General features: G+C 36.8%; 1 protein-coding gene across 1 annotated transcript in view; it reads right to left on the bottom strand.

Annotated features, from left to right (window-relative positions):
• Positions 1-13,230, bottom strand: part of pof1b.S (POF1B, actin binding protein S homeolog) — a gene marked incomplete in the record, with an annotated part of 53,644 nt that overhangs the window by 16,225 nt on the left and 24,189 nt on the right. The window contains 9 exon segments of the mRNA NM_001193408.1: positions 887-955; positions 2,330-2,354; positions 4,065-4,198; positions 8,245-8,301; positions 8,878-8,982; positions 10,631-10,723; positions 10,856-10,912; positions 11,042-11,104; positions 11,746-11,811. Of these exon segments, the coding sequence (NP_001180337.1) occupies positions 887-955; positions 2,330-2,354; positions 4,065-4,198; positions 8,245-8,301; positions 8,878-8,982; positions 10,631-10,723; positions 10,856-10,912; positions 11,042-11,104; positions 11,746-11,811 (669 nt within the window).

Raw genomic sequence — 13,230 nt, 5'->3', positions numbered from 1 at the left:
ATACTTAACATGAACTCACTGCACCACAAGCCAAATCAAACAAATGATTTATGTTTTCAAAGTTGGCCACAGGGGGTCACCATCTTTGCAAGACCAAGACATGTGCACATGCTCAGTGTGGTCTGGGCTGCTTAGGGATTGTCATAAATGATCAAAACAGCACAAGTTAAAATCTGCCAGAAGCCGATACAGCAAGACTAATTAATAATCAGAATATGCAGACTGCACTCGGTCCTGTGTTGTCATGTAATCTAATGTGGATTTTATACATTTTGTATTGCTTAATACAAACTTTCTCCAACTCTGCAGAACTAGTGGCTGCAGTTCCCAGTTTATCTGTTTAAATCTGGCTCCATGATCTTTGTCCCTGCAGCTGGAGTTGGAAACAGTAAAGGGGATGTAAAGGCAAAAATAAAATCCAATACAAATCTCTACACAGTTGCTTACTGCTCTACAGGGCTGCATGGCTGGGAAGTAAGGCAGGGCTCCCCCTGCTGTTTCCCTGCAGAACAGTTAGGGACCGTCTGACAATTCCTATCCACAGCAGTAAATGAAGGTTGAATTTCACTGCATACAGTCAGGTTTCTTATAAAAATGCTACACATTTTTTTAATTAAAGTATATTGGAGATTTCCTTTTCATTAAAGAAAGTAAAAATGTATTTTTTTGCCTTTACATGCCCTTTAAGCACATAAAATTTCTCACCATTACCTTTCTCACCTTTCCAAAGCAGAAACTTCTCTCTTTGTTCTCTTCTAGACCATAAATCTATGCCAGCACCAGCACTCAAAGCATAATTCTGTAGGGAACTTTGTGCGTATAACATAATATGTATGGTGAATAATAATAATGGTTAAGGAAGGCACACCACCCTTATTTTCCCTACCTGTAGGAGGTAACGAATTTGCTGCTTGGTGAGTTCAGATACTCCTTTTGGGATTAACGATTCAATATCCTGCAAAAAACAAAACAAGTTTCAGTTTAAGGATGATGTTTAATATCTTGCTTTCTGATGTAGATAAACATGCTTTTGTAAGTAAATATCATTGCATAGCTGGATAAATAATTTTATATAAACCAATATACGTTTACCTAAAAAAAGCAGAATAGTAAAAGGCCTGCCTGTATCACAGATCAAATAAGCAAAACACAGATATTGCTTTGGACTATATGCTTATTACTATGATAGTTAGAACTATACTATACAAATAGTTAGAATACCAAATCATAACTGGAAATAAATAAACATGTAATAAAGTTTCATTTAGTAGCTAGCAACATCAGCAATAGCCTCAGGGGACCAGCGGATTAGTTGAGCCACTATAATGAAATTGTTTGGTATCATGGGCACACATCCATATACTGGACTGTTATATATCATGGTGAACACATACACTAGTCTGTTTGATGGCAATTGCTAGCCCTCAAGTCTAGACATTCCCCATGACATTAGTTCAGTAAATGCAACCTAGTGAGTGTATCATTTAGCAATCATCCATGCTGCAGCCATGGGGAAACTACAGGGCATATGTCCTATGAAAATCACCATCAGCCTTGTTTTAATTCTGAAACATTAGCCAAGAAGGAATCATTAAATCATATTAAATCAGTGAGCTCTAAGTGCAATATTTAACCAAATCAGTGGCACTTTACTAATAGTTAAATATGCTCCAAGTTTCTCCTTGAAGGTAAATAAACCAGTAATTAGTATGAAGTGTCAGCAGTACGCAACTGACTTTAACTGTGCATGCTCTTTGTGCAAGATTACTGGAAAGAGAAGGTCCCCAGGCATAACTACCAGGGACTGTGACTGAACCAGGCCCGCTCCCAAGTCCCACCGGAGGGGCTGGCCCAGGTGCAGACACTACACTGTTCTACAATTGCATTAAAAAGACCTGACATTTCCAATGCTAATAATAATAAAAAAAAACTGTGAATGCAGACTACACCTGGTGCAAATATGTGAGCTTGTGAAAATAGGAAAATGGTCCCAGTTGAATAAAAGCTAATGCTTTGGGATGTGGCGCAAACATATTAAAGGTGCATGTTGGGTGTACAGGAATACCTGACGTTAGAGATGTGCACAGCATCACTATTGATCTGTAATTATTTTGTCCACACACCCTTTCACAAGAGGCAATGATGTCCAGCAGATTCTCTTCCCACAGATTTTACATTGAAGCGCATAGTGAAATTCCAATAATAGATGCCATTTGGGGTAAGAGTGGAATGTATAAGCTTGACTATTTTTGCATTTGTGAAATGTGTACATCCCCATTTTTACTTCACAGAAAACAAATATACAAGTAAGAATATTTAGGATCTATACCTGATCATCAGATTCTGACGGCTTCCTAAAAATAAAAAAGCATTTGGTTACTCCACAAATAAGACTGCAAATTGGATTATAAACAGGAATTTAAAAGCTAGAGTGTTTTTTTAGAATGGGGTTTGGGAGCAGTTAAAACCTCTACTGAATTCATGTGGGAATATACAACACAAAAAAAGGTGTTAATGTTACTGTACATATACCACTTGCAGTCCATAAAACACATCTGTTTCTAGACGAAACCAGTGCCCAACGAATTAAGTACTGCAGTGATTATCATACTATGGTTACTTTATTTCTATTTCTAGTAGGATCTATTTGCATAGTAAAAGCACTGTAATACACCCAGGGATTGATTTAGGAGTTTTTACCAAGTGAGTATAACATCATGTAAACTGCTCGGACTAAATTCCCTGATGACATCCAAGGAAATTCAAAAGAATAATATTAATTAACTTGGGGATCCAGATAAAGGTTCCATGCCACTAATGTCAATCATGAGACATTGCAAACAGAGCTCTGTATCAGAAAGCAACATCTGCAAACTACCATAATAGTTACAATGGCGGATTGCAAGCTTTTTACTGGCATGACCCTTTTTGAGTATTAGCCTGTATGTAGTCTGTCCTTTCCATCTGTACACTTATGTACACACACCAGGAAAAAAATGCCTCTTTATTTGTGGGCCATATTCACTCAATTCATTTACACTTCTATGCTCATGCCTATTATACACCGTGCTTTGTAGCTGTATGCAGTATTATTTAGGAGTAGTGATGTTTACATTGCAGTGCCTATGATCCGAGTAACTGAAGTTACTCAGATTCTGGCATATTTAATTTTGAAATCTGATACGGGGCTAGACATATTGTCAGTTTCACAGCTGCTCTCAGTCATGTGACTTGTGGTCTGATAAACTTCAGTTACTCTTTACTGCTGTACTGCAAATTGGAGTGATATCACCCCCCCTTTCCCCCCAGCAGCATAACAACAGAACAATGGGAAGGTAACCAGATAGCAGCTCCCTAACACAAAATAACAGCTACCTGGTAGATCTAAGAACAGCACTCAATAGTAAAATCCAGGTCTCACTGCAACACATTGAGTTACATTGAGTAGGAGAAACAGCAGCCTGCCAGAAAGCAGTTCCATCATAACTGCACATGACCAGGCAAAATGACCTGAGATGGCTGCCTACACACCAATATTACAACTAAAAAAAATACAGTTGCTGGTTCAGGAATGACATTTTATATCGTAGAGTGAATTATTTGCAGTGTAAACAGTGTAATTTAGAAATAAAAACAAAATCATAAAAATCATGGCAGAATCCCTTAAAAAAAACGGTTAGAATCAGATTCCATTTAGTGTTATATTTTAGAAATGAATGGATAGAACCGAGCAGGCAGTTGTGAATAATATATTGTAAAAGTGTCTGTTGAGGATACATTAATATATAATAGGCATCAGTGCAGTCAATGTATCTTTTTTAAGTCGCTGAGTAATTGAAGGTAATGCCAGCTTCTTTTAATAGTTCCTTCGCATTCTTTAAAAGGACATGACCTAAATCCCCATTGCCCATGACCACAATACTATATATTCAGATATTGTCAATTCTCCCAGTCATGAGGCATTTTGTTTCTGTTTAGAACAGAGCACAGTAGGGCTGTGAAGCTCTGCTTAGTTTATACAATAAGGAACATTCTTGTGAGTTCACAAACCCACAGGCAATTACCTTGCTCCGATCTTCTCCACATGTTGCATCAAGCAATTGTATAAGTCACTGTTCTTACGGCTCAGCTCCGCCAGCAGTTCTCCAAAATATCTTGCGTCCAGCTGCTCAGGGCCCACATCAACATTAACACTCACCTGAGATAAAAACTTAATTTTACTGGTAAAGAATCTTTAGGGAAAAAAGCCAACTTTGTCATACATATTTTTAAGCCTCACCTACCCCCTGAGAGAAAACAGAATATAGGTCAGCATTTTGTTGAACAGAATTCAGGACGCTTCTTTTATTAAAACTAAAATATATTACAAAGAGAATGATGGTACTTTAATAGCTATTATCTTAAGCTTTAATTTAGTTTTATATTTTAGCTCATAAGCTCATTCCATTGCAAAAATACATAGTGCAACACAGCATGACAACAGAAATAAAATAGAATAATGATAGAAATGCTGTATTTTGTATACTAAACATAAACATGAACTTACTGCACCACAAGCCTAATTAAACAAATGATTTACTGTATGTTTTCAAAGTTGGCCGCAGGGGTCACCATCTTGTAACATTGTTAAATATCTTTGCAAGACCAAGACCGTACACATGCTCTGTGTGGTCTGGGCTTCAGTTGGGAGGTTAAGCTTAGGGATTGTCATAAAATATTAAAACAGCACAAGTCAACTAATATCTGCCAGAAGCCGATACAGCAAGACTGATTAGTAATGAGAATATGCAGACTGCACTAGGTCTGCGGGTACAAATTTCTACATGGTCGCCAACTGCTCTACAGGGAAAAAAAACAAAGCTGCTCGAGTTCTGGGAAGTAAGGTGGGGGGCTTCCCCCCTGCCATATGAAAGTATGATAGTTTCCCTGCAGAGCAGTTGGGGACAGTCTGAAGTTTCCTATCTGCAGCTGTCAGAGCAAGTAAAACAAAGGGGGAATTTCACTGCATACAGTCAGGTTTCTTATAAAAATGGTACACATTTTTTAAGTAAAGTATATTGGAGATAGATGGGATTTTATTGTATCCCCTTTAAAGTGGTGTTTCACCTTTCAGTTAACTTTTAGTTTGTTATGGAATGGCGAATTCTAAGAAACCTTTCAATTGGTCTTCACAAGTTTTTTTTTTTTTTTTTATAGTTTTTGAATTTTTTGCCTTCTTCTTCTGACTCTTTCCAGCTTTCAAATGCTTTGTAAGGTTACAATTATATTATTAATTTTTATTACTCATCAGTGCATGGTTGCTGGGGTAATTTGGGCCATAGCAACCAGATTACCAAAATTGCAAACTGGTGAGCTGCTAAATAACTCAAAAATCACAAATAATAAAAAATTAAAACTAATTGCAAATGGTCTCAGAATATCACTCTCTACATCATACTAAAAGTTAACTTAAAGATGATCAACTTCTTTAAGTCCCTTCAGTTCACAGTAGCCCTCGAGGTCAGAGACTGCCTTACTGTTGCTGAACTACAGCCCTCAACCAACTTCTGACAAAATAAGCAATGGAAGCAATCCCTGCACTAGACTAATTCAGCTCACAGACATGTCACTTGCTTGTATTTGCTCACTAGGCTGTAAATAAATTATGACGGTTTTTGAGAACAATTGCCAGCCATTCTGTGGTTGCTGCCGACTGTCTCACATGATCATGCCATATGCCTACTACACGTGTGCTCACAATGGGGTGAAGTTGGGTGGTAAAATAATCCTTTATGCAATAAAACAGCCAAACTTCCAGTTTGAACAAAAATTAAATCTGCCTGTTAAAGTTAGCAGGGAAGTTTCTCCATGCCTCTGGGTACAAGGTCCCCTTAACGGTTTAACATTTAGTCAGGCTACTTTTTGGGTCAGATTTATTAAAATGTGAATTAAAATTTTTTTTTTGGTCAAAACTCACAAATTCAAATTTGAGATTTATCACACCTTAACCATAGAAACAGTGGCCGAGTTAATTTGCAAGTCAATGGCAGAGGTCTGTTGACCCATTTGAAGATGTTAATTGCATTCCTGACATTCAAGTTTTTTATTGGAGGAAAACTACAGTTTTACAGTTCTACAGTCTGGGAACAACGGCCTGACAGAATTTACCAAAATTCCTGCTAAAAAAACACAGTGCAAACGTAGAAATGGTCTAACATTGCAATACAAGATATTTTCATAAATCCCCATGCCGCTGTCTCTATGAATATTAAAATAGAATGACACTCCAATAAAGTATCCCACTATTTAAAAAAAAAAAATATTTTCGATTGTGCCATTTTTGAGAGGTTGTGCAATGGGCGGCTGCTCAGAGAATCGTCATGACTGTAAACAAGAACACATCCTCGAACTGACATATAATCCAACTCTGCAGAATTCTTTTTCATTATCTGTGTTACTAACAAAATGGCTCATGAAGGAGTACAGTACACTACCTAGAATACCAGTGCACACCGAAAACTATGGTTTACAAAAATGTTGGAAGCACAGACATAATTCAGTGATTGCACAAAGCCACCCACCGCACAGACTACTTAAAAAATGTGCAAAAAAAAAAAAAAGATAACGTTTTAGTTTACAATAAATGAAAGGGGATAATTGCATTGATCATCTCATTTGCAACTGAGCCATTCCTGTCCTTAGGTCCCGTCCTGTCAACACATGAAATAAACGTGTGGGTGTGTAAGTTCTTAGGAATTAAGAGTCATTGTAGTTACAAGTCAGCCTAAGGTAGTTTCTTCGTTTGCAACTGCAAGCTTCAAGCTTCCCTACAATCTCTGACAGTTATAATAGCTTTATTTCTGGCTGAAGTGTGTGACATTTGTTTCTTGAAGCTTTTCCTGATGTTTTGTTTGTACTTATGTTTAAACTGAGGGCCACGCCCTGACTCCTGTATTAACTTGCTCATTCAAAGCTTCCAACAGAAGAGATTCATGGCAAACTTAATCAGCTTATTAAAAACACCAAAAGTTTTGTAGCAAATAAAAACATTTTTAAAGCAACCTCAGGCCTTGGAATTGCTGCACTGCAAAAGTGATAAATGTTTTAAAATAATTTCTACACGTATATAGAATTCAGTTAAATAGCCGTCAACAAATAATTACTTTACGATAAAATGGAAAATAGGTCTAACAGAATATCTTTCGAAATTAGATTTTGATTAACTTTCAGCTTTTGACACTTCCAACAAAATCATTCCTTAAAAGGAATTTCCTAATTTTTGGGAAATGACAATAACATAGTATTCTTTGAAAGTATTTATGGATGCCCAAAAAAGAGCTTGAGCAGGTCCTTACTAGAACACAGCCATAAAAGTGACATCTTCAGACTGCAAACAGCTTGTCAAACTAGTAATTTACACAGTGCACCAACACCTGTATCTGACACTCCAACACATACTGCAAAAACCCAGAGAGAGACTGGTCAGACTGGATTCCAGAGCATAACAACCGGAGAGTGTTTAATGTTCCAATCTGTGTAGTTACAGGTGCTACATTGGTAATTACTTTGCATGACATGCTACTCAGGATTTTGGTCTATTTGATCATCAGGTTAATGCAATAAAAATTCTTACCTTTGCCCACATTTAGTAAACCACAGCAACCCATTTGGATGTTTGTTTTCAAACAGCGGACCAGTAAATGCTACCTGCTGATGGTTGCTGTGAGTCACTAAACAAGGAGCAAGCATAAGACCTTTACTACATTACCCCTTATATGACTAATTGCTCCATGCGTAATAGGGATGCACCAAATCCACTATTTTGGATTCGGACAAACCCCCGAATCCTTCGCGAAAGGTTTGGCCGAATACCGAACCGAATCCTAATTTGCAAATGCAAATTAGCGATGCGAAGGGGGAAACATTTTTTTTACTTCCTTGTCACGCAATTTCCCTCCCCACCCTAATTTGCATATGCGAATCCTGGATTTGGTGCATCCCTAATGCCTAACTGCTATGCAGTATTCCTACATAGGTTGAGGTCTTAAATGGAATACCAGGCTAGATCTACAACCCCAGCACCCTCTCACAAGCTAACCTAACCAGAGTTGCAAGTGCCCTAAAGAAGGAGTTTCAACTTAAAGTTTATTCAGATGTGATGAAATTAGCTCTTCAATGCAAGATCAAGTTTTTCCTAAATTATTTGTCTATTTTTAGAAAAAGACCAACAATAAATCCTTTGTGCGGGCATACAGGACAACCTACCTGCTCATTCAGGTTTACTGATACTTTCTGCTGAATTTCCTGGGCAGGAGCGATCTCCTACAATAAAAAGCAAACAACTGATATCATTTTCCAAAGTTCTGAGAACATTTACTATGCTCTGTATAGCCTTTGATTCTTTAAGTATACATAAATAAAAAAAGATGCATATAGTACAGATGAAGCCACTTGGATTTGTGAGATAAATGCGTCATGACTCATGGTTAATTGAAGAAACTGCGTTATCTAAAGTCATCTTAACTCATTTAATGCATTTAACCTTTCCATTAGCATACCAAAGCACCATTGTGAACAATGGTGAATGCTTTAATTAGATGGGATGTTGTGACGCAGTTTTCTGTGTTAAATGAGATAAATGGGATATCTGTGTTTAGTTATTCTGTGTCAAACAGACAAACCAAAGTGGCTGCATCTGTATGTAAGACAATATACTGTATAAGACAATTCCCATACTACCAGAGTCATACTAAGCCCTCCTGTTAAATGTTTTATAATTACAGTAATTCATCTTAGACTCATTTGCAGAATTTAATTTTTCTATGTCACCAGTCACCACCAGTTTTTCTTTTAATAAGGTGTCCTCATGAGATGTATGTAATGCTCCTGTATAGTTACCTGCTCAAAGGACTGCACTGAAGTTCTGGTTTGAATATTTTGCTCATGGACTTGATCAGTTCCAGAGGATACACTCATTGTTCTTGTGTTCTGGGAAAGTTTATCCTGTTCCAATGATAAGCAATAAGAAGGTATTAAAGTGCTCCACAAAAAAATGGATACGTCATCCATTTGAATGCACTAATGAACAATTAACTGAATGTTTGTTAATGAACACAGCAAAGGTTCCTATAGGCAGGGGATAGGAGGCCTGGCAATTAGCTACATTTTATTTTAAAAGGGTGGTTCACTTTTAGTATTTTATAGAACAACCTATTCTTAGCAACTTTTCAGTTAGTCTTCATTTTATATTTTTACTTTTTTTTTAATTTATTTGCAGTCTTCTTATTTCTGTTTTTTTAATTCCAAATGGGGGGGGTCATTTGTCCTTACGAAAACGATGTATTTCTCTGTGAGGCGATAATTTTATTGTTATTGTTACTTACTCATCTTTGTAACCAAGCCCTCATTTATTCACATTCCAGTCTGTCATTCAAAACACTGCCTGTTTTCTAGGGTAAGTTAGACCTGCTGAATTGTGACATAAGAAGCTAAATAGTTAAAAAAATGAAGACCCGTTCCAAATTATCGCAGAATATGAATGTCAACATCAAATTTATTTTTTGGCGAACTACCCCGTAAATTTTTATTTGTTGCTCTGAACACTCCTGGAACTAAAGCACGTGTTAAAAGCAAATGCAAATGAATATTAAAACTTCCCTATCATTTAAGATCAGCATTTCTGGGCGATATTGGTTTATCCATGCAACAGATATAAGCATGTCTAGTATTTTTAATAGTGATCAGTGCTTTCATTATTCTAAATCCTGTTCATTTTAGGTCTGATAAACCAACATAATCCTGAGAAAATGTTCCTTCACAACAGCCACAGGTACATAAAAAGTCCCAAGAGAATATAAACAAAGCAATAAATAAATATCCCATTTTTAGTTCCTTTAGAGCTGGCTAATCGTCGAGTATTTACATAATTATTTTGGCAAAGGCAAAGCGAAGCACTCTGTCTTGTTAACACTGCTTACTGAAAGTGCATTGTGCCTTTTGTTCATGAGTCATGATTGATGCCTGACTTGTCTCAGGTACAACAAGCTAGCCATGCTTTCTTGTTGGGCAAATTCATCCCAAAGGAAACTGCATTAGTGTCACCTAGCTTTTTCTAGTTGCAAGCAAAAGAATTAAATAACCCAATAGAGTTAAATATTAAATATGCAACAACAAGTACATACAGTCATCTAAATGTACATAAGCAAACTTAATTTATAAGGGTTTTTTCTAGGTCATAAAAATAGCAAATCCTTCACTATTTGGAAGTATCTAATATGATCAACAATGTATCTAGTACTTATCAGCAGACATTTTTAAATAAAAGCACAGATGTGAGCTTATATATTTGCCGCTTTCCTCAAATCTGTTCCCTTGCCTAGGAGCAAAGCATAAAAAACATTATCAGGCTAGTGGCATCAATTAATCTTGCAAATATTGCCATGATAAATGCAATACAGAACTTCCTTCTATCCGTAATGCAAGGGATGGATTAGTTGATTAAACTATACATTTTAAGATAATTCTCTTCCAAGATTACCATATTATTATTACCAGAGTAATGAGCTTTATATACATGTTATCTAACCTCATAATTGTAAAAGCATCAGAAATAATCACATAATATTACACCAAACTATCAGAAACTACTTACCACTTCAGAATTTGCCTTTTCAACTCTTCTGAAAGTCTTTTCGTAGATGACATTATTGGATGGGATATAATTTACCCCCTTCAAATACGTTTGCTGAAAAAGATCACATTGCGTAGTGTAACTAAGTTAAAGGACAGCTAAGCTTAATGTTATTTTATAGCTTTTGTACCTAGTATGAATCCCTGTACTGCTGAATGTAGACATGGTGCTGCCATGTTACCCTACCTGTTCCGGATTCTGCACTATGTATCGCCGAACACTTTCTTGTTGAACTGGTGTTTCCTGTAATATAATAAATATTAAATCAATTGCTTGTACAACACAAAACCATGGAGAGCAGAGAGAAGACAAGCTATTTAGTTTCTTAGAATATACATATTCTTCAAAATATATATTTCTGTAATATCCCACCTGTTCTGAATTCCGAACTATGTATTGCCGTACAGTTTCACGTTGATATGGTCCTTGTACTTCCTGCAATACAATATTTATTTGGTTATTATTATCCAGGTGTTTCAGCATCAGATACCACTGCAATAATGCAACATAGCAAGGCATCTTTTTTTGTAATCCAGAACTATTTTAAATTTACTACAGTGTCTTTTCTGTGAAAGCATGAAACAGGATATCCAATCATTTTTATTCCTATTAGAATATAGTATCACATGTTAGCCTTTTTATGTAAAATGGTTGACCAAACCCGCAACTTAATTGCTGCTTTCAAGGTTAAAACTCCCAAACTTGATTCCACTTTTATTGGCCACCAGTGGGATCACCTGGCTATAGCTGGAAAGGGTGGGAGCTACAACATGGAGCTGGTCACTGCTCCTGTACGAACTATAACAAATAAGGGAAAAGGAAAGGCCATATAGTAATTTTACTCTAACCAAATAGACCACTCAAAGCTTATCCTCCCATTGGCTGTTCCGTTTCCTCCTTGTTGGGTTCTCAGTCCGCAGCGTCCCCACTGCTTTAATCATACCAAAACCAAAAAAGTGGACGGCACTCCATTCAAGGAGATAGCCGGTTTAATGCAGCTCCTACAAGGATCTCACGCCCAAATAGTAATTTTATATAAGCTTTCAGTATTTGTTTGTGCTTGAGAAAAAGCCTACCTGCTCAGGATTTTGAACAATGTATCTTCTTATAGTTCCCTGTTGTGCGTAGGGCATTGGTATTTCCTGCAAAAACAAGGTCATTTTAGTTATTACACATTAAAAATTTTAGAACATGTAAGCAAAGGTGCTCATAAGCACAGCGTATCTAATTCTGTTTAATATATTTAAATGGTTGATTTACAAACACAAGTCATAAATTGCAGAAGTGCAGTTGCCAATAGCAACCAATCAGGTCTTTTGCTGTCATTTTCCAACTTGTAGTGGTCTGTTCAAAACTAAGGTGCCAATTTATCAAATATTGAATTCAAGAATGCTTTGGAGTTCCCAGCAGATTGAGGTTTTCCCCATCTATCAAAACTTTTCTGACAATCAGGAAAGCTTTTAAAGAATTCACACATTTATTAAATAAGACAGATGTGCCAGATAACAGGACAAGAAAATTATTGCTAATTGCAACATTTAAAGGAGAAGAGAAGCTACGGAGGCATTTTATTGCCAATAGATTAGCTGCAATAGTGCAAGCTAGAATGCTATATTTACAGTATTCTGCAGAATGTTTTACCATACCTGAGTAAAAAGCTCTAGAAACTCTGTTTGTTTAGGATAGGAGCTGCAGTATTAACATGGTGTGACATCACTTCCTGCCTGAGTCTCTCCCTGCTCTGGGCTCAGATTACAGTAGAGAAGGGAGGGGTGGGGGGAGAGGAGCAAACTGAGCATGCTCTTGCCCAGGGCAATGAGGTTTAAGCTGAAGGCAGGAAGTCTGATACAGAAGCCCATGTGTACACAATAGAAGGAAAGAAATGCAGCACTACTTTGGGGGTTTACTGGTATATTTAGATGGACCTTTCTGATAAGGCTTACTTAGTTTTAGCCTTTCCTTCTCCTTTAACAATAAACATCCCATATGTTTTTTTTTTGCCCAATATTAGAAAAAAACAACAATTTTAAATTTTATACAGTACAGCTCTTCCATTATAGTTTGGAATGGTTCAGTCAAATAGTAAACAGAAAAGACTGATGTTGGACCCCGATCCTGGTGGGTCCCGGCCCTTTCTATAACCCCATGTGTGCTCTGCCTGAATGCTTGACACAGTGACTAAGTAAACCATTAAAATAAGTAAATGTAAAATTGATGAGGGCGCTATTCTAAGCACTTTTGTAATTTACATTATTTATTTTTCTTTAATTCCAAGATATGAAGGGATACATGTACTGGTAATATGAATGAATTGAGTTACAACAGCACCACCTGCTGGCCATTTTCTGACCATTCTGACCACCAAGTAGTCAAGGAAGTTCTTCTGCTGATTGATTCTGGAAAGGTTTTAATTTTTTTTCTTAAGCAGAAGAACATCAGAGCACACTCTGAAGACTGAAAGTAGAGTCGGCCTGAGGTCTCAGATAAGTCATCAGGAACACTGGGATGTGCCTTAATAATTGGCACCACCTGTAATCCTAACTTGTATTGTAAGTACAAAC

This window comes from Xenopus laevis, chromosome 8S, assembly GCF_017654675.1.
Source record: "Xenopus laevis strain J_2021 chromosome 8S, Xenopus_laevis_v10.1, whole genome shotgun sequence".
In the NCBI taxonomy this organism is placed as follows: domain Eukaryota; kingdom Metazoa; phylum Chordata; class Amphibia; order Anura; family Pipidae; genus Xenopus; species Xenopus laevis.
This window is presented reverse-complemented; position numbering and strand designations above follow the sequence as displayed.